Raw genomic sequence first — 20131 nt, 5'->3', positions numbered from 1 at the left:
TTATGGGGGTTCAGCTCGTGACCCCATTGGATGGAGAGTTTGATCTGTCATTAACTCTAAAGTAGTGTGGATTATTGCAAACAAAGAGATAAATGGGATGTGGTGAGCGTGGATGTGATGACTAACGCAAGTGGGTCACGCGATATGACAGAACGTCATAACAAGTTGGTTCGCCAGTCTACTCTTGTTCAGATGCAGTTCCCATCGCAAGCTTGAAAAAGAATCTGGGAAACACAAGGCTAATCTCTCAGAATGCAGTCAGGAGACAAGGGACCAGATCCCGAAGTAGGAGCTTTCCAAATCTTACCTGGAAGCAAAGACGCTAACACTATTCTCTCAGCGATTGTCTGAAAGTGAGAAACGTCGCTTCAGCAAGTACGGAACGTTGCAGCGTGGAGGGTTATTCGGTCAAAAGTCCAAGGTACTTGGAGAATACTCTATAACGACGCGTGCTAACCAACAACCGGAAGGAACGGACGTTTTTTGACTCTGGCGATTTCGCTCTTTCCGCTGCTGATCGTGTGACCGACAACGGTGCTATTCACACAGGCAAAATGCATCCCCGCCGGGACAGCATTTCACACCCTTACGCCCCTATCCCAGCCTCTTGTAACGTTGACAAAGATGCAAATGAAGATGCGAATAGGAAGAGTGCGAGTCCGGAAAAGAGTCCTCTCCTTCAGCGAACAAATACTGAAGATCAACTCACAAACAAGGAAGGACAGGAGAACCCTGTCTTTCACCAAGGCTGAGATCAAATTGTCACACTGACCTTGAAATAACTCAACATGTCATTCAGCAGGAGAGCGCGAGCAGCCCAACAGTCAAATAGGGACAATACGACAGTTCCTCTATTGTGAGGAACTAATACTTCTGGGTTTTACGGTACAAGTTCTTCAAATGTTGGCGTTTTTGTATCTTGTTCAAAGAATGTTAGCGTTCCTTGACATTAGGTTTGAGAAACAAGCAAAAAGTGTAGGTGGTGACACCAATTTCCGTGTAATATGAAAAAGATCGCAGTCGCCGGACAACACTATCTACCATAAAGATGACCAAAAAAAAGATTAATTCAAGTAAGAGAAAAGCGATTAATTGGAGGCACTAAGCTTCTTGATCAGTAACAATATCTAACATTTGCCTCTGTGTTTTATACCACTAATACATATAGCGAAATGCTGGGTGCGGAGGTCGGTCGGGAAATATGTTGGCAACGAAACCTTCCGGGCTTTGTTGTCTGTGACCAGTTAGGCATCCCCACCCAGGATTCCTATAACAACGGGCTCCATATATCAAAGAACTTATATCACATACCGTTGCTTTGAAAGAGGAGAGGAAGGGAACAAGGTTATACAAAGAAGTACGGGAATGGCATACAAATGCGTTGTTAAGATTGGGCATCTGAAGAAGTTCTTGGGGGAGAAGGACTATTTACAGTGCTTCTCGAATGAAACTGTGCAATACTAAATCCGGACGAAGATCACATTCCAAAAAAGTCAGTGGTAGCAACATCCAGCGTTGATAAAAAGGAGACATCTCCGCCTGATCCGGTGAGAGGCACCCAGGTGGGGTTCTTAAATAACGTCAACTGCTTGAGAAACAAAACAAGAGCGTTCAAAGGCGCAGATTCTTGCTAGAGCATTGAAACATAAATTGAAGTGCAGACAATATGAAGGTGTGCTGCGGGTGAATCAATGTAAGATTAAACAGACACCTTTAACGCTTATCATAATGATCAGCAACAGATTTGTTATGGCTTTTGACTTCCTCCGACTGGAATTTAGGATCTAATTCACCGCTCTCAGTATTAGGCCCTTCACGATACATTTTGAGACTGTCATGTTTATGATTTCTTTCTTTCGTTTCGGATGTTGCAGAAGTCAACTTGGACGGCTCTGGTAAAGATTTAGTTAATTGTATAACTTTGTCCGCGGGTGAGCATTCACCTTCCTTGTACTTTGCGTCCCTTTTGCTCAGATCCGCTTTGGACGATTTTCCACGGCCTTTCGTTTTTGGCACGTGATGTGTCAACTCGTCTTCAGATAGCAAGACCTTGCTTCGAGAGAAGGCCATCTGGCGTCGAAGATAAGGATTTATAAAGAGGGATGGTTGTGCACGTCGTGTACAAATCACTCGGTGAAATTTCTGCATTATGAAATTGAAAAAAATGTGGAAGATTACGATTCAGAAGAAAGAAGATGGCACTTTGGCCATTAAAAAGGTCTAGTCTAAGGTGAGGCAAACTTAAAGTAGCTCAGTAAACCCCTACGTAGCTAGCCACGGTTTTGAGCTCCTTGACAACCTAGGCAGCAACTAATATTCCAAGGAGATTCTGAAGCCATGGATCACGCTTCATTAACTTTCTACTACCACAACTACACCTAGTTGGCAGACCTACATTGGACAGCAAACCCTCAGCACCATATTAATGACGTAATATGTGTGGCCGTCATTCCAACACAAGGGGTACTGGCTAGTGGATTGCGATGTAACTAATGAGTGAGTAAATTTGACCATGTTGGTAAATTTCGAAGTGATTTAAATGGGCGGTAAAGATGTGTTCAAATTCCGCCGTTGATCATTGCTTCTGGGGTGAAATGGTGAGTTAGGCTGGTGAAAGGAATAGTGGCTCGGGCGGGAGCTTGAAGGCGGCCAAATTAAACATACTTACTTATTATATAAGCATTTTGCGATCATCTAACTATCTGAGAAGCTTGGCCTCTACCTGAAGTACATATACAACGTCTCAATTCAATCCATTTGTCTAACTTGTTACAACGAGACTTGTCTCTATATATTCGACGTATAAGGCAATAACGGTCGCAACTGTGATCTTATAGAATAATTGTGCTATTGATTATAGTGATCTGGCAGCTGGCTCTATTCTAATTTGTGTGCCTAGCTTCTTATATAGTATTGTTCAAATATAGGACACGGATATTGTCAAATATAACTAAGTACTCAAGGGTATACTAACCCTATTAGGCATAGTGTGCTCGAAAATAGTGTTTGGGAAAGGATCTACTGTACATCAAATAAAGTGGTGAAGCAGATTTCGAACCGTCCTGGAAAAGCGTATTCGAAAACTACTGTACACTGCCATGTCCTGTAAGCGTATTGGCGGTGACCTGAGGCAACCAGAATCTCCATAATAATGCAACAAAGTGAAACGCCCCAGAGGCCTTTGAGGGTCTGTCTCCAACCTATCAGCTCCCTCTGCCCTTTATGTCCAAGTGGCCCATCTAGGGGCTGACTCGATACCAGACACTGATAGTACTCCAGTCTTTGAGCCGTGAACATCCAGGATGGAAGCCTTGTTCCGGATCACAGAAGATGATGTTATCACGACCAGCTTAAGAGTTCGTGACGGCAGCGCGGAGGTGAGGTCCGAGATTGTCCCTCTTTTTTGCCGCGATGAGAAACCCCTTGTCGACCGACCTAGAGTTTAGAATGAGGCTCGGGGCAAGATGTGCGAGGGACGCCAAGCTTTACAATTGCCCGGGAGAATCTAAGCTCCACAGGGCCATCAAGCGAGATGCCGCCAGCCTGGTCCGATCGGTCTCAAGGTAGTACCGGATCTGGTCAGAGCGGAGCTGTTCGGTCGCAGGTAGTAGATTCTCGGCACGAATAATCTCCTGCATCGTTCTGTCCTCTTTCAAGTAGACTTTCCTGCCCTGTATGAACCAGAGAATCACTGAAACCACCAACATGATGCCGAAAGCGGCAATCGCGTAGTTCATTTCATTGGACGGCGGATTTGGCGTTTCTGGAAAGAAAAAAAATACTGTGATAATGCAACAGTAAACGACGCTGACCCAATTGAGCAAATAGCCCCAACGGCCAAGATCAAATCTTCGCGACGGTAGTTTGTCACGACCAACAAAAACCAACGTGATGATTGGCAGCCCATATGAGATAGTCAGGGCGATCGTGCTGGCACTTACCACAGCCTCAAGCGCTGTCTGGCTAAAGAGGTAGAGCACTCCGATCAGTGCGATAATGAAGCCATCAGCACACAGCATTCGCAACGGCACATTCCAATAGGAATGAATATGTGACAAATAATTGCCCCAGGGGAAACCACCATCACGACACAAGCCCCATGTGAGACGTGACGTGGCCGTCATGACACTGACACCCTGCCCTATGCCATTGATTTCAAACAGAACCATCAGCGCAACTGCGCCCTTCAGTCCCACCGTGGTCACTGCTAGCTCTGTAAAGGCGAGACCCGTGGGAGGATTTAGGATCAAAAATAAATTCTGGATGGAAAACAAGCAGACGACCATGAAGAGAGCTCCCGTGACCGCGCCGATGACCACGACGAGATAAAGTACTCGTGGTATATTGACCCGTGGGGCTGGGATCTCCTCTGACATATGAATAACACAGTCAAACGCGGACAGGCCATAGGCGGCGCCGCGAAGCCCGATGAACCACACAATGCCATTAGACCATCCTGTTTCATTAAGCCACTGGCCAAACACAAATGATGCCGGTTGATATCGCAGGTTCGAGTCAATACCGACCGAGATTGAGAATGCCAGGGAGAATGCGATAAAAAGGGCACCGAATTGGACAGCGACGACGTTATTGAACCATGGCAGAATATTATCCTTGCGGCACGCTACCGCGTTGACGATGGTAAATAGCAGTGTGATGCCAATGTAGACAAGAAATAGTAACCAGCCACTGGCGCCTCGCCACGCAGGATTGACCATTGAATTGATTGAGAACATGAAGTCAGTCATAAAGGCAGCTTGTGACGCCGTGGCAGTCCACCAGCCAAATGTGTTGATCCAGGCGCAGAGGTACGAGAGGAAACGCCCCGCAGGATGGTCCCAGAGGCGAAATACCCAGTACGCCTGCCCCAGAGTAGTGGGCATGCTGCTGCATAGCTCGCCAAGTGATATGGCGACGCAAATGTTGCACACGGTAACGACGCACAAACCCCAGAGGATACTGACAGGCCCACCGTTAGCCAAGCCACTAGCCAAGTCGTACGCTAATGTTGACCAAGTACCCAGGATATTGAAGGCTAAAGCGAGCATACTCCATGTATTGAACTTGCGCGAGAATGCCTGCTTGTAGCCCATGCTCGCCAGATCCAGGTGATCGTGGGTCAACTGATCCATAGCGTGTGGCAATTCCAATAGAATAATCGCACAAGGACTGCTGCACGGCTCATCTTCGTATCACGCATTCGACGAGTTCAAAGCACACGTCGTTCCTCGTCTTGTATCAACGTGACACCGCCTCAGCATTCGGAGTATTTGCGGGTAGGCTGCATTAGTTGATTGGAATAGACCCACCAAATTGGTTCGGTTCGTTCATGGGGAAGTCGATGACGTGAGCAGAGACACTATATCACGTGAGTATGTTTACTCGAGCAAATTCTATAGGCATCGCCGAAAATAGTGCTTCACAGTACTCCTGAGTTGGTTATTTTACGGATTCGGGCAATAGAGACTCGTACGTAGGCTTTGGATTCAACTGTGAGAATAGGACTCTGCCTTCATTAAATGGGGTGAGGTCGAGAATCGATCTCCAAAAAGATATAATGCTCATCTGCGGCTACTTGTTTTCAACTCCTCTCTCCAAAATAAACCACTCATCCTTCTCACTATCCAGCCGACACAACGCGTCCAGCGGCACCGTCAACATCGGATCGGTATGCCCCACGTCCACACCAGCAAGAATAGGGAATTCATAACCCTCCGTGATCTCAAGTACCGTCTTCTCCCACTCAGCCGCCTGCTCCTCTGTGTGTCTGTACGGTCTACCCAGGATTAATCCCGTGATGTCGTCCCACACACCCCGGGTTCCTAGATCCGCCAGGTTCCAGCGAACCAGCTCTAATGGCCACGGGCTGTCGGGTTTCAGGCCTTCTGGGAGCTCGAGGAGTAAAATCCGGCCCTTGTATGACACTTGCCATGGGGTGCCGAACAACTGCAAGGCGCTAGGTAAACAGCCGCCAAAGATACGGCCCTGTGCTCGACCAGGACGAAGCCATTTCCACCCCGGAGCTGGTGTAGTCTCACGAGCGCGGAGATTGCCAGGCTCGCCGGACCAGTCAAGAAATTCATCAGTATAATGAGTCGCCCGAGGCATAAACCCAACTTCTTGTGTGAGTGCGCCGTTCCCTTCCCCCTCTGAAACTAACACACGAAGGAAGTGTTCCCAAGTAAAGTCCAGCGGGGCAGGATATTCACCCAACTGCACAATTGCACTTGCTCCATAGAAAGTCCGTAATCCAGCACCAGTAAGCAAGGCATGATGCAGCAATGTAATATCCGAACTGCCTATGAAAATCTTGGGATGCTCGCGAATCAACTCATAGTCAAGATGGGGCAGGATCTCATTGGCAGTCAGCCCGCCAATACAGCATATAATACAGCGCACTTCATCGTCACGAAAAGCTTCATGCAGTTCATCCACTCTTGTCTTGAGAGCAGCACGGAACGAGGTTGTAGGAAGCTCAGGTGAGTAGATTTCACGGACGCGGAAGCCTTGTGCTTCCAGAAAGGCGCGCGCTCGGGCAATGCGTAGAGGGAAAATATGATTAATACGCGCAGAGGGGGCGACAAAGGCGATAGTGTCGCCGCGCCGAAGGGCTGCGGGCACCACGGAAACAGAAGTCTGCATGATCAACGGGATTGATTGAGAGCGTTTAAAGTACAGGATGCAACCGTGAGGACGCAAGGTGAGTTGTGCAATAAATAGAAAGTAGAGACGTGAGTCACCAGTCAGCTCGTAAAAGCGGATGTCACCGAGTTTCGCCAGATCTCCCCCCACCCGTTCGAGAACCGAGGCTAGGACATCGATGGAGATGAAGGAGGAACCTGTAGAAGTAAAGGATCGTAGACATGGATCTTCTATTTTGGCTGAGGAATCTCGCCACTTTAGACAATTCACTGTAATTGGGGGGAAGATGGAACACCCTCGATTTCAATGTGTGACACCATGATAGGTATTGTTCATCAATAACAAGGCCAGATAAAGTAGAGAAAGAAAAAGTCACAAGGTGAAGACTCCATCCATAGTCTATGATATTATGATGATTAACAGTCGAAAAAAAAGAGAAGCACACTCCAGGGCCAGCAGGGATGACAGCTACATGGCCTATACATGCGTGTATGTACACCGACCGACACGCAAAGTTCGATCCAATTCGATCCAACCCAAGACACAAGACACACAGGGGTAAAGAAAGAAAAAAAGCGCAACTCAACGGACAATGTACTCGGGGTTCATCATACCATAATACCCACACAGACAAAGTAGAAAACAGCATAGCTCCAAATGCAAGGAATTCAAAAGAAGAAAGACCGTGCCGTAGAGCAGCACATGGACTCCAGACCGGCGTACATATCCATATCCATACCCCATACACCAACACCAAAGCCACCCGTTGATGAGAATTGCCATGACTGCAAGACAAAGGTTCTGCCAGTCAGAGGCTCGAGACGGTGATAGAATCACAGTACATCCGATCTCCCAATCAACGGCAGTTAAAAAAGACAGATTTATGAAGAGAAACAGAAACACGCAGAAAATGCAATTTCAGGAGGATCATGATCGGAGAAGAGAAGAGTAGTAAGCAAGATGCAGGCTCGAGGAGAAGTTACCGGGCCGACATGTGGTTCGAGCCAGACCCAGTGGAGATTCCCGCGGATTGATGAGGGCGATAATGGACTGAATCGACGGGTTTGGGTGGGAGCGATGGCGACGTATCCCGCTTCATGCTGCTAGACGGTTGAAAGAGGCCTGGTCGAGCGGGAGGTGGGGAGAAGATGGGGTTGCGGGTGGAGCCTTCGACAAAGGCGTGACTCGGATGTGGTTGGGGTTTTCGCACGTCCAGCGGGGAAGAGCTTGGATCTCGATACCCGGGTTTACGCTCGGCGTCATAATCCGGGTTACTGAAGGGTCCCTGCGGTTGTCGAGGCTCCTGTTCCGTGCCGTATGGCGTATTGTTCGCCGAGGAGTTCGCGGCAGAGGGATTTTCGGGAATGGTCGATGCCGATCCGTTTGGCGCATTGATGTCCACTACTCGCTTTTGCGCCGCGGGAGTAGTATATGATGATGCCTGCGGTCGTTGTGCCTGCTGCTGCATCTGTTGTTGATGGATTGGGTGCTGCGGGTTGGCCCACGGTGTTTGTTCCAGAAACGCTTCCTCGGCAGCGGTGCGAAACACATTAGAGGACATGGACGACATGGCCACCCGGGGCTGTAATGTTGAAGGCCGCGGCGCTGAGACTCGAGATTCGACAGATATCTAGTGCGCTGGTTAGACAGTTGCGGGCGCCCCCACCGATTCGATGCGACTTACCCCCATCTTCTCTAGATCATCATCCAACTCCGAAGGACGCGCCCCAAGCAAGGTCGGTGCAGCTGGGAAGCCGACATACTTTGCGACACCAGCCATGACAGATACCTCATGGTTATACGCGGTTTGATGTGAGATCTGCTGCGATCGGCGGGTCGGGAAGGGAATGATATGGTGCGGGCTGAGCTCGTCAGTCTTGAAGCGATCGTGTTGGATCGCATAGAATTGTTTGCTCATCGCACTCGAGTGCCGTTCCCGCACGTCTCGGATGCGCTGGAAATATGTGCTGTGCGCCTGGGATCGTTCCGCCAGCCCCTTGTTCAACAGTGACTTCAATCGGTATTGGAACAAGGTGTGCTCATATTTGATCTTGGCATCCCGGTAACGTTGCACACACTCGACCTGTCGCAGGTACTCGGGATGGGTGGGTTTTGGTCCAGTCAGCATCTCCAATTCGCGATTCAGCTTGGATATCCGTTCATCGTAAATCCTGCAGGCGCGGGTGAGTAACCTCCCCAAAAAATGAAGCAAGGTGCAAGGCACATACTTGTCACGCAATGTTGCGAACTCCTTCTCTAGTGTCGCCAAGGACTCCATGGCAGACATCTTCTTCGCAGCTGTACAACGCGTCAGCTTTGATCATCAAAGAGTGCAAGAGATACTTACACTCTTCTTCCGCTTTGGCCGCGGTCTCAGTATCGTCAGCCTCGTCGACACGTTCCGCAGTCTCCTCGTCTTCTCCAAGGTTCTCATCAACGACGTCGTCTGCTGCCGTCTCAGCACCACCTGTTTCAGTATCTTCATCCACATCTCGCGCTCTTCGTCCTCCTTTTCGCTTGGCCCTTTTACTCTTCTTGGTGCTGGGCTGTGCGATGGGAAGGTCTAACTCGGGGACATCGTCGGCGAGCGTGTCGTCCTCGTTCGCGACAATGGGATCTTCGATCGGCTCCGGCGATAGCGGGGTATCATCGTCGATCGGGTCACTCAGATCGCTCTTGATCGAGCTACGGCGTTTTTTGAGAGGCTCTTCTTCGTCGCCGACTTCGGTTCCGGTGTCGTCACCCACGTCGACGCGTTTTCGTTTCTTGCTGACGCTATCAGGAAGCTCGGAGTCATCTAGGTCGGGGTCATCGTCGGTGATACCGTTATTTTTGGAAGAGCGAGTTTTGGTGGGCGAATCGTCCGCCAGAGGCGTTTCGTCGTCGAAATCATCGAGCGTGGTGGACTGGTGAAGCTTGCTGGGACTAGGCCCAACGCTCCCCGCGCTCACCACAATGTCTCGTTTTCGAAAGTGTTGTGGGGAGTCCTCGATGCGCTCGGTCTCGGCTTCCGAGTCATTCTCTAGCACCGAAGACTTCTCTGGTTCGACGAGGTCCTCGTCGAGGTCCGACGGCTCGTCGTCGGAAACGTCATCAATCTCACTCAAGCTACTTGAGCGTCCATCGTCCATGAGAGGGTCGTCCAGGTACGGATTCCGCTCGCCATTGGCAATGCTGGAGTCCGCCCCCGTGGTCGGACCAACGGAGGCTTGTTCTCTGCTCTCGGCGACCTCCATCTGCAGCTGTGTGAGGGGAGGAACCTTACGCGAGACTGGTATGAAGGAGGGGTTTAGAAGGGGCGATCGGAGGGGAGGTTGTTTTCGGCAGGGTTGGCGTTCGTTATGGGCGTGTGAGGAGAAAGGGTGTGGAAGGTTTGCCGGTCCACCAGACGGGGAATTTGAAACCTGGAGGAACCGCAAAATCGATTAGCTCAGTGGCCGTGCCATGCTGGTGTGATGAGACGGGGGACAGCAGCAGTATGGAAGAAAAAGTGATCCGGTGGGTGGGAGGGAAGAGGTCGGCCAGCGTCTTCAGAAGGCGGTGCGGAGATTTGATCATCGCCCCCAGAGTCGGCAGCCAGGCGAAATCCACGGAGCCTGCGCTGCCCATATCGCAGCAGAGGGTTCAAAAAGCAAATTGCTCACGTAGCCGACGTCGGGTGAAGCACTGAGATCGAAGGAATACTGTAAGCGACGTACCTTTTCAGCAATGCGCCAGCAGCGCCAGTGGTGAGCACAGCTGCTCGCGACCGAGCACGAGTGTCCAAACCACCGCGTTCCTGGGTTGTAGGGGATCAACCAGGTTCAGAAACACGTGTACCACCTCGAGACCGTTGTATTCCGCCAGGAACCTCTTGGGTGCGAGTGACCACTGATCCTGCGCAGACCGACCGACTGGAGGGCGAGAGGGGAGGATAGGAAGCGGGCGAGACGTGAGGAGGTCGCGGCACGAACGGGCATGAAGTATGGAGAGGAGTGAGGCAGTGTATCGCAGACACGGACAGAGGGGAATGGGAAGCACGCGCGCGAGGGGACGCAGGAGAGGGAGGAGAAGGTCACAAAGCGCTATGATGGGGTGCTGGATGGCACCGGTGACGGGGTTCTGCCGCGAGATCGGTCACCGCCCTGACCGGAACCACCAGTCCCGTGCTGGGTCATGTGATTGTGGCAGGGGCCGGAGTCTTTGATGTACATGAAGAGATTGACGCATTGCGATTGGTTATTGGCAGTATTACCATTGTGGAAGCTCTTTACCCAGCGACCACGACGGACCGGCTGTCGTGTTTACTGTTGCGGGAGACAAGAATCCCCGGCGGCCGTCTTTACCGCATCCGACCATCCAGCCAAGAATGACAGCAGCTCACTTATTCAAGAAATACATTGGACTGTTCATGTGTATGTTTCGTATCCTATTTATTTATCACTTTACTGTACTCTAAAACACTTTGAAAACAACTCCACTCAAGAGCAACATGCGTGATCACATGACTGATAGCCAAGCCGATAAGCAAAAGTCCAGGAAAAAAAAAGTGCAACCAGGAACGCAAGTGGTTGTACGACCACACCTTAACTCCCTCCCCCGCCCAACCCACCCCAATTGACACAATGGGCAAGTCCAAGTCCAAGTCCAAGTCGCAGTCCACCAAGACCGATGCGTCCAGCACTCTGCCCTTCCTCGGGGCCAGCGCAGCTCTGGACCCGACGCTTTCCTCGTTGTTCGAGAAGAGTGTACGTCCACTTATCTGTCTGATTGAATTCACATTCCGATAGCTAACCTTTTTCAGTCCGGGCCCGTGAAAGCACCCGTAATCCCTGAATCATTCACGATTTTCAAAGCCAAGCAGCGCGAGGTTGCAGATCTAGACCAGGATGAGGAGCAGCAGCAATCGGCCGACTCCGACGACGAAGTGATGGAGGATGCCTCCGACGCCAGCGACTCTGGAAGTGCGGACGAGGAAAAAGCTGCAGAGCCACAGGGCCGGAAACGAAAGAGGGCTGGCGCTGAGGAGGATCTGGAGGAGTCATATATGCGTCGCATCGCTAAGGAGGAGCAGAAGGCCGATGAAAAGAGGAAGGAGGAACAGGCTAAGCGGCTAAAGAAAGCTGATCAAGACGCTAGCGAGGAGGCTGGTGAGGATCTCGAAGGGAGCGAACAGTCCGACGAGGAAGCAGTATCAGGGACTAGTGAGGACGATGAAGACCCATCCCCCGCCCCGGTGCATGAAAGCGTGGCGAAGAGCACCAGCGAGGTCGAAAAGTCCAACCGCACGGTATTCCTGGGAAATGTCTCAACGGAAGCGATCAAATCCAAGTCTGGCAAGAAGACCCTGCTGCGACACCTGGCATCCTTTTGTGCATCTCTACCTGAATCCAGCGGCCCGCACAAAGTCGAGTCGATCCGATTCCGCTCTGTGCCCTTCTCCAGCGGTGGCGGCCTGCCGAAGCGGGCGTCGTATGCCAAGATGGAAATTCTCGACGAGACAACCCCCAGCACGAACGCCTACGCCGTCTACACTACCACCCAGGCCGCGCGCAAGGCGCCCGCTGCCTTGAACGGGACTGTCGTTCTGGACCGCCATCTCCGCGTCGATAGTATCGCGCATCCCGCGGAAATCGACAACAAGCGGTGTGTCTTTGTGGGAAATCTGGACTTTGTGGATAAGGAAGTTGAGGATGCCGAGCCCGGCAAGAAGAAGAAGACCCGGGCTGCTGCTGATGTTGAGGAGGGTCTGTGGCGGACCTTCAACGCGCACACAGGCGGGAAGGACAAGAAGAAGACCGGGAAGGGCAGCGTCGAGTTCGTGCGCGTGATCCGCGACCGGTCGACGCGTGTGGGCAAAGGATTCGCCTACGTGCAATTCTACGATGGAAACGGGGTGGAGGAGGCGCTACTGCTGAACGAGAAGAAATTCCCGCCGATGCTGCCGCGCAAATTGCGAGTGACGCGCGCCCGAAAAATGGCGAAGAAGCGGGATGGCAACAATAATGACGACGGCGAGCGGAAGATGGGCAAGGCGCAGAAGACGATGCAGGGTCGGGCGGGCAAGTTGCTGGGAAGGTCGGCCGCGCATCAGATGAAGAGGGACGGGAAGGGCTCCATTGCGGCGAATGGGTTTGTGTTTGAGGGTCACCGTGCGACGGAGGGCTCGGCCAGTATGAAGGTGAAGACGAAGAGTCGCGGGTCCAAGGGGAAGCCGAAGAATCGCAGCAGTAAGCGGGCGGCGGCGTACCGGGCTGCTGGAGGGAAGAAGCCGTGAGTGAGAATGGAAGGTGTATTTATCCTGGCGTCTATCGATCTATAAGGGCATTTGTCATTGTTGAACTTTGTATCTCCCATTGTTCGTAGTCGATCGTGCCTATCTAGGGCTTGACGTCATTCCAGTCAGTTCAAGGCTCCTCTCGCTATCATCCCGCTCACACTCTCTAGGCGACTATAGATAATGACTGGCATCTCTCTCAAACAACTTGACAGACTACATACTTAACCGATTATCGCTGCCTGTCCCAGACTTGCTGACTCTTCCCCTCCACAACCACCATCCCTCACTCCTCTACCACCACCACCACCATCACCATCACCATGCTGCCCTTCCGGCGCTTTTGGAACCAGCTCCAACAATCCTTACCAGGAGAACCCACCACCCCTGCAAATTCCAGCAACCCTCCAGCTGCAGACACCCCACACACCCTGCCCACATACCAGCCACGAGATGCCACCGTATGGGAGGTACTCCAAGTCCGCTATATCCTACGAAACAAGATCACCCACCCACTCCCAGAGGAACTAATCGATTTAATCCTCGACTCCGCAGAGTACTGGCCCAGCGCGGAAGTGGACATGCAGCCAGGCGAGCGAGTCATCCACAAAGACCGCGACCAAGTAATCCTGAAAACCGTCCCCCTCTGCTACGACCGCGCAAGTCTAGAGTCCTCACCACTCCCAATGCCCCACCGGAGCAAGCACCCCTGCCGAAAAATAATCTTCCACATCTCGGCCCATGACCAAGGCGGCGGCGGCAGCGGCCAACGCGAGAATATGTACGAGGGGTCCTGGACCTGGTTCGACACGGAGGTTATCCGCGCCGCGCATCTGAAGAATATGTATAAAGACTACAAGGAGCAGGAGGTCCTGGAGAATGAGCGCGGGCAGGTAGCGACGCATTTTGGGCCTGAGCATCCGAAGCTCCTACCAAGAGGGGATAAGTTACAGGTAAATCGGTGTCGTGTGTCGAGTATGCAGGAGCATAGTATCGTTTGGCATTATCTGGATGATGTGTCGCCGGACTCGCTGGAGGCGGAGGAGGTCGAAAGGACGCAGGGCCGGGGGAAACTTACGCTGGATGGCCGGGGAGTGAGAGAGTTGGAGGTGGGTGATTCCATTGCGGTGTGGGCCAGGGCGAGGTTTCCCGGGTGGTCGAATCGGGTGGCACGGGCGAGGGTGCAAGTCTTCTGGGCAATATAGTGAGGAGGGAAAGAATAATAATGAATCGCAACCTTGAATCATACACGCTCCAGTTCACCACGAGAGAGTATACTCCTGGCTGCCTCGCTGCCTCAGGCACACACCTCCGCCCACAGCGAATCACAGCCAGAACGAAGCACGCAATTGTGCCAAGGCCTCTGAGGGACGCTAGCCATGCCCCATATAAGAGGTACAACTCCCTCGACCACCATCAACTTTTGTTTTCTCCCATTCGCACGCCCAGTGCGACGAAATCGACTATGTGAACCCTACAGAACGCCCTCCCTGGATCCCTCGACCATGATGGGTGAGGGCAGCGCAACACCTACTCTTCCACCACCCCCAGGCACACCCGACGCAGCCGACCAGCCGATGGAAAGCGCCAGGACGGACCCGGCGGTGGGGCAGGACATGCCCATCCCCCTCTCTGCCTCTCTCGGCCGGGTTGCCACGGTTCGCTTGGACTGGACTCTGGGAGTGGACTTCCACCGCGACTATTATGCACTGATCGGGCGAGAAAGAGGATCTGCCCCCAGACTAATTGACCAACTCCCCGCTGCGACTGGCTCATGGTTGCGTTATCTGCACCGCCAATGATGCCGCGGGTCCTCGTTTCAGTGACGCAGCAACATTCCCTTGGCTCTTGTGTTCCCCCATCTCTATTTATTACTTAACTAAAACCCCAATGAATGACTTTTCTCTCCATTTCACTCACTTCCACGATTTCTCCCATTTTCTTTCCCCACCAGCAACGCTATATACTAACAACCCCCAAAAATGGCATCTCGCACCTGCGCCGCTGTGGTCGTGGGCGCTGGTCCCGCCGGTGTGGCCGCCGTGGGCAACCTGCTCGAGCGCCAACTCGGCACTATCGCCTGGATCGATCCCACCTTCGAGGCCGGCCGCGTGAACCGCAAATACCGCGAGGTACCATCGTGAGTTGCCTCGTGTAAAGGGATCATCAATCACCTTGTGCATGTTAAGTCTGACCGACCCTCAACCCAGCAACACCAGAGTCGCCCTGTTCACGGCCTTCGCCACGGCGACCAAGCCCTTCCAGACAGTCATCGACAACACCCCCAAACCAAACCCGTTCTCCACCCTCAACAAGCTCGACCAGGATAAGCCCTGCCATCTGCATCATGCCGCGGACATGGTGCGCTCCCTGACGGACGGCCTGGTGAAGATGGAGCAAGTCTACGCGTGTCGCGGGTTCGTGACGGCTGCCAATCTGTCCAAATCACCCTCATCCTCGTCTGCGTCGCAGTGGACAGTCCGTGTCAAGCAGCACGGATCTTCCGACGAGCTGGAGATCAACACCTCTCGCCTCGTCCTCTGCACAGGCAGCCACCCGACCAACCTCCCCGTCCCAGTGCCAGGGCTAGACATCCGCCACCTCGACCTGGACACGGTCCTCAAGCCCTCCGAGCTACGCACCACCCTCCCCACCGACTCCCCATCCACCGTCGCTGTCGTCGGCGCCAGCCACAGCGCCATCCTAGCCCTCCTGAATCTACTCAGCCTCGCCCAGTCTTCACACCCGCACCTGCGCGTGCGATGGTTCACGCGCCATCCCCTGCGGTACGCAGAGTACAAGGACGGCTGGATCCTGCGCGACAACACAGGCCTCAAGGGTCTAGCCGCGGACTTTGCGCGCTCCCAACTGGAAGACGATAAGCTGGCTACCTCGACAGCGGGCACGGTCATCCGCAAGATCGACTGCGGCGGCGGGCCAGACAAGGAGCAGGCGCAGTATGAGAAGAACCTGCCTGCTTGTTCGCATATCGTGCAAGCGGTGGGATTTACTCGCGATCCACTGCCGAGACTGTCTCGAAATGAGCAAGTGCCTATTACGCTGGAGTATGATCATGAAACGAGCCGCTTTCATGAGCCCGGTTCTGGCGACGTCGTGCCGGGGTTATATGGTGCTGGTATTGCTTTCCCCGAGCGTGTGGTTGATCCCCTTGGGAATGTCGAGTATGCCGTTGGGTTCTTCAAGTTTATGAAGTATTTAAAGCGGGTTGTTCCTACATGGACGGCGGCGTGATTGGTTATTGATTCGAATGGCTTCTGGCCTGGCGTTCCTGGGTACTGGTTTGCCCTTTGTTTTTAGACTTTTATACTTGGCCGGCGGGGTTTATGCCCTAAGGTAGCTTTATATCTTATACCCTACCCTATCTATTCTTCACTTTGCTTTCTTCCCGTAAGAGTCTATAGTACCACCTAGAATTGTTGGGATGACGGTGTCCCTGGCCTGAACAAGCTTCAGACGACATTTCGTTCAGTCTAGCAGTATTCTCCGACAGATATATATCCTCGATAGCTAGCTAATCTGCAAAAAACGCATTTACATCAAACCCTTGGATCTTGCCCACAACGCCCTTCCCACCGGTGGTGGCCTTGACGTTGTGGATTTCCTGGCGGATCTCACCATCACCAGCGTCGACATTGATGAGGCCAACGAGGAGTTTCCCACCGTCATTCATCTCGACCTTGGTGATCCTTTGTCCGGTGCGCCGGATGTCCGATAGGAGGTCTTCTAAGAGCGTCCGAGATGCACGTAGTGCAACCCGCTGGTCCTCAAGTTGCTCGACCACGTCGGACGGATCGTTATTGTTGTTATCCATGGGCCGCGCTGCTGTGATCTCCTGTAGCGTCGTCTCCCTCTCCTCGTTCTGTCTATCTAATTCCGTAATGTCCTGCGAGATCGCAATCTCCCTTTCCTGCAGCCCGCGTTGGATTGCATCGGTAATGGGGGTTGATGTAGCCGACCTCAGCCTATGTAGTAACAAGTGAGCAGTAATACGTCTAATAGTCAGATAACATACAAGGCAGCTGTGCTAACTGCCAAATTCACAGTAGACTTGCAATAGCCCAGCTGCTTCCTCAGAGCCTCAATCGTCGCCTCCGCGAACAAGCCGATGCGAACTCGATCCCACCAGTGGACTCTATCCTCAGAATGTCTAGTCCATCGCTTCAGCTTCACCCCAAACCGGTCGCAGGCTGTTTCGCAAATCGCAATAGCCGACTTCAGCGCGATTAATACGTCGGGAGTGAGTGCCTCTAGCTTTGAATCTTTCCTCGCATCCTCCAGCGCCGCGAGAATGGCGTGAATGGCTGCTAGTTCGTTTCTCAGATCCACGATAACGGCAGGCGCATCCTTGATCGCGTTGATATCATGGATTAAAGCATTTATACTCAGTACCGCCGCTTGGACGATACTTAGAGTCCCGACTGCCACACTGAACGGATCCATTATCGCAACAAGGGTGGGAGAGGGGACGTCAGACGAGAATGGTGGCGTCTGAAATCGTGCTAAGACACAAGAGGCTTGATCATGTGCCGATTGCGAGACGACACGTTACTGAATAGTGTCGAGTAAAGTGACGGTATTGGCTAAGAAAGAGTCTATGCTGCTTTTTGACCTAGCGGTACAGCTGGCAATTTCCACGGTTAATTATGGAGCGTGCAGTAGTTCCTGCAAGTGGTCCATTCGCGAGTGGGTTAATTGGACACACTAGTTAGCGAGCAGACTGAGCGGCAGCAGCGCAAAATCCTGGGTGAATCCTCGGCCACACGGCAATGACGTGCTATATGGGACGGAACGACTGTCCTCGCTGACAGCCAAGCCTCCATATAATGGTGTGTCACCCGTTTCACGCTCTACGAATTCATGAAGCCTGGAAGATATCATGATACAATGGACACGACCAGAGCAACGACCCCGAGGGCGCCCTCCACCCTGCATATCTCTGGGGTGAGCGCGGAATCAAGTGGAAGAATGTTTGCAGGGCTCGCGGATAATAGTATCAGGGCCACCTTCCATGCTGACACCCACGTCCACCAGTATCATGGTAAGTTTCTAGGAAGGAGAGAAGGATCCTCATGTTAATCACTGAATCCCTAGTCCAGCCCGAAACTACCCCAAGCCCGCTATCGACTGTGCCGTTTATGCGTGATCCAGACTTTGTCAGTCGCGACACACTGCTTGAACAGATTCGCGACAAATGCTCGGTCGAAGGATCCAGGATAGCGCTTGTCGGTCTTGGCGGCGTTGGGTTGGTGTCAATAATGACCAGCGGGTGTTTTATTGCTGACAACTCAAAAGGAAATCGCAACTTGCCATCGAATATTCCTATCAGGTCCGAAGTCTGTCGCGGGCGACATGGGTGTTCTGGATCCATGCGAGTAACGCGGCCCGGTTTGAGCAAAGCTTCCGAGGCATTGCGGACCAGGTGAAAATCCCTGGGCGTGAGAATCCCAAGACCAGCATCTTCCAGTTAGTTGAGAATTGGCTCCAGGATGAACGGCGAGGGAAGTGGCTTGTTATCGTGGATAATGTTGACGATGATGGGCTTCTTCATCGGCTCCCCGCGTCAGGCCAGGAGGGCCAGAGGGACGGTCAGGATCATGTCAATATTCCGACAAAACCACTGTTCGAATTCCTCCCGCGAGCTCTACATGGTTCAGTCATCGTCACGAGTCGGACGAAAGAAGTTGCGCTGAAAATCGTCGAACACAAGGACCTCATTGAGATCAAACCGATGGAAGGGTCTGAGGCGCTAGAACTCCTCCAAAAAAAGCTCAAGTCACCAGGTGATCGTCAAGAGGCCCTTGAATTGGTGGAAGAGCTCGAGTTTATGCCACTAGCGATCGTTCAGGCAGCCGGCTATATCAGCCACCGAGCACCACGTTTTTCGGTATCGCAATACCTGGAAAGACTTCGGAATGGCGATGCGAAGAGGCTTCTTGAATATGAGCCAGGCCATCTGCACCGAGACTGGGAGGCGAAGAACTCCATTCTAGTTACATGGCGAATATCATTCAACCATCTCCGACAAATCAAACAGTCAGCGGCAGACTTGCTCTCTCTCATGAGCTTTTTCGACCGGCAGAGAATTTCAGAAGACCTTTTGCGAGTGCAACACAGAAGAAACCATTTGAGCTCAGAGGATACCAATATTCCGTCTAGATTGGACACGGATCACGACTTCGAGGACGATATTGCAACCCTGAGAGCCCATTCATTCATTTCCGTCGGTGAAGACGGCACTGTCTTCACGATGCATCGGCTGGTGCAGCTGGCTGCGCGTGCGTGGCTACAGGATCAAGCACAAATCGAGAAATGGAAGGAACAATTTATCAGCATTCTGTGCCACCAGTTTCCGACTGATCCCTACTCTGAAAATTCGGAAAGTTGGGAAAAGTGCCGCTGGCTCTTTCCACATGTTAAATCGGCGATGTCCGAGCCGCCAGAGTCACCGGACGTTCAGCACCAATGGGCATCGCTCCTGTACAATGGTGCAGGGTACGCGTGGCGAAGCGGAAATCTTGCAGACGCGAGGGAAATGGCATCGAAGTCACTGGAACAGAACAGGAAACTACTAGGTGAGGAGGATCTAGCAACCCTTGCCAGCACTGCGATGCTAGCGAGAGTATACTATCTCCAAGGGCAACTAGAAGAGGCCGAGAAGCTCCAAGTGCGAGTGGTAGAGACTCGGAAGAGGCGGTTCAGCGAGGACCATCCTCATACGCTGATGGCTATGGGAAATCTGGCAACGACGTATATGGAACAGGGTCGGTTGCGGGAGGCTGAGAAGCTCAGGGTGCAGGTGATGGACAAAAGCAAGACGGTGCTCGGCGAGGACCATCCTGATACGTTAACAAGAATGGGAAACCTTGCTGCGACATATAGGAATCAGGGCCGGGAGAAGGAGGCTGAGAAGCTCGAAGTGCAGGCGATGGTCAGCCTTGCTTTCACCTGGAAATCATCTGGCCGAGACCTTGAGGCTCTCAATTTATTGAGAGAATGTAGCGCTAGGATGGAATCGGTCTTGGAGCCTCGTCACCGCTCTGCTGTCTCTATTTCGGAAACTTTGCTGCAGTGGGAAATGGAGGGGCTGAATGCAGATGCATAGTTTGTCTGACTTGATATTCTGCTCACCGACTCTCTTCGCAATATCTGCATTATAGCAGGCTATCAGTGCAGGCCCAGTGAAAGTGCTTGTTTCTAGACTGGAAATTTCTG

The 20131-nt window shown here is 52.3% G+C and overlaps 11 protein-coding genes across 11 annotated transcripts; 6 read left to right on the top strand and 5 right to left on the bottom strand.

Moving 5' to 3' along the window:
- Window positions 1-252: 252 nt before the first annotated feature.
- N7510_005849 (uncharacterized protein) lies at window positions 253-752 on the top strand (the record flags this gene model as incomplete). Its single annotated transcript, XM_056977775.1, has 3 exons — window positions 253-285; window positions 341-421; window positions 471-752. The coding sequence occupies 3 exons, from the start codon at window positions 253-255 to the stop codon at window positions 750-752; spliced, it is 396 nt and encodes a 131-aa protein (XP_056833807.1).
- A 2733-nt stretch (window positions 753-3485) lies between these two features.
- On the bottom strand, window positions 3486-5132 carry N7510_005848 (amino acid permease family protein; the record flags this gene model as incomplete). The annotated part of the gene is made up of 1 exon (XM_056977774.1): window positions 3486-5132. The coding sequence occupies one exon, from the start codon at window positions 5130-5132 to the stop codon at window positions 3486-3488; it is 1647 nt and encodes a 548-aa protein (XP_056833806.1).
- A 439-nt stretch (window positions 5133-5571) lies between these two features.
- Window positions 5572-6642, bottom strand: N7510_005847 (S66 family peptidase; the record flags this gene model as incomplete). The annotated part of the gene is made up of 1 exon (XM_056977773.1): window positions 5572-6642. One exon carries the CDS (start codon window positions 6640-6642, stop codon window positions 5572-5574), a length of 1071 nt encoding a protein of 356 aa, XP_056833805.1.
- A 979-nt stretch (window positions 6643-7621) lies between these two features.
- Window positions 7622-9878, bottom strand: N7510_005846 (uncharacterized protein; the record flags this gene model as incomplete). Its single annotated transcript, XM_056977772.1, has 4 exons — window positions 7622-8272; window positions 8327-8813; window positions 8871-8940; window positions 8990-9878. 4 exons carry the CDS (start codon window positions 9876-9878, stop codon window positions 7622-7624), a joined length of 2097 nt encoding a protein of 698 aa, XP_056833804.1.
- A 103-nt stretch (window positions 9879-9981) lies between these two features.
- On the bottom strand, window positions 9982-10799 carry N7510_005845 (uncharacterized protein; the record flags this gene model as incomplete). Its single annotated transcript, XM_056977771.1, has 4 exons — window positions 9982-10243; window positions 10341-10420; window positions 10462-10706; window positions 10763-10799. The coding sequence occupies 4 exons, from the start codon at window positions 10797-10799 to the stop codon at window positions 9982-9984; spliced, it is 624 nt and encodes a 207-aa protein (XP_056833803.1).
- Window positions 10800-11246: 447 nt separating this feature from the next.
- Window positions 11247-12898, top strand: nop12 (rRNA-processing protein NOP12; the record flags this gene model as incomplete). The annotated part of the gene is made up of 2 exons (XM_056977770.1): window positions 11247-11369; window positions 11426-12898. The coding sequence occupies 2 exons, from the start codon at window positions 11247-11249 to the stop codon at window positions 12896-12898; spliced, it is 1596 nt and encodes a 531-aa protein (XP_056833802.1).
- A 323-nt stretch (window positions 12899-13221) lies between these two features.
- Window positions 13222-14103, top strand: N7510_005843 (uncharacterized protein; the record flags this gene model as incomplete). The annotated part of the gene is made up of 1 exon (XM_056977769.1): window positions 13222-14103. The coding sequence occupies one exon, from the start codon at window positions 13222-13224 to the stop codon at window positions 14101-14103; it is 882 nt and encodes a 293-aa protein (XP_056833801.1).
- A 300-nt stretch (window positions 14104-14403) lies between these two features.
- Window positions 14404-14700, top strand: N7510_005842 (uncharacterized protein; the record flags this gene model as incomplete). Its single annotated transcript, XM_056977768.1, has 1 exon — window positions 14404-14700. One exon carries the CDS (start codon window positions 14404-14406, stop codon window positions 14698-14700), a length of 297 nt encoding a protein of 98 aa, XP_056833800.1.
- A 180-nt stretch (window positions 14701-14880) lies between these two features.
- N7510_005841 (uncharacterized protein) lies at window positions 14881-16150 on the top strand (the record flags this gene model as incomplete). The annotated part of the gene is made up of 2 exons (XM_056977767.1): window positions 14881-15038; window positions 15088-16150. The coding sequence occupies 2 exons, from the start codon at window positions 14881-14883 to the stop codon at window positions 16148-16150; spliced, it is 1221 nt and encodes a 406-aa protein (XP_056833799.1).
- Window positions 16151-16430: 280 nt separating this feature from the next.
- N7510_005840 (uncharacterized protein) lies at window positions 16431-17359 on the bottom strand (the record flags this gene model as incomplete). Its single annotated transcript, XM_056977766.1, has 2 exons — window positions 16431-16881; window positions 16932-17359. The coding sequence occupies 2 exons, from the start codon at window positions 17357-17359 to the stop codon at window positions 16431-16433; spliced, it is 879 nt and encodes a 292-aa protein (XP_056833798.1).
- A 568-nt stretch (window positions 17360-17927) lies between these two features.
- N7510_005839 (uncharacterized protein) lies at window positions 17928-20021 on the top strand (the record flags this gene model as incomplete). Its single annotated transcript, XM_056977765.1, has 3 exons — window positions 17928-17957; window positions 18016-18161; window positions 18212-20021. The coding sequence occupies 3 exons, from the start codon at window positions 17928-17930 to the stop codon at window positions 20019-20021; spliced, it is 1986 nt and encodes a 661-aa protein (XP_056833797.1).
- Between the last annotated feature and the right edge of the window lie 110 nt (window positions 20022-20131).

This window comes from Penicillium lagena (assembly GCF_028827675.1).
Source record: "Penicillium lagena strain IBT 129212 chromosome Unknown utg000003l_segment0_segment0, whole genome shotgun sequence".
Classification (NCBI taxonomy): Eukaryota; Fungi; Ascomycota; class Eurotiomycetes; order Eurotiales; family Aspergillaceae; genus Penicillium; species Penicillium lagena.
The sequence above is the reverse complement of the archived record's forward strand: the minus strand, read 5'-3'. Positions and strand labels throughout refer to the sequence as shown.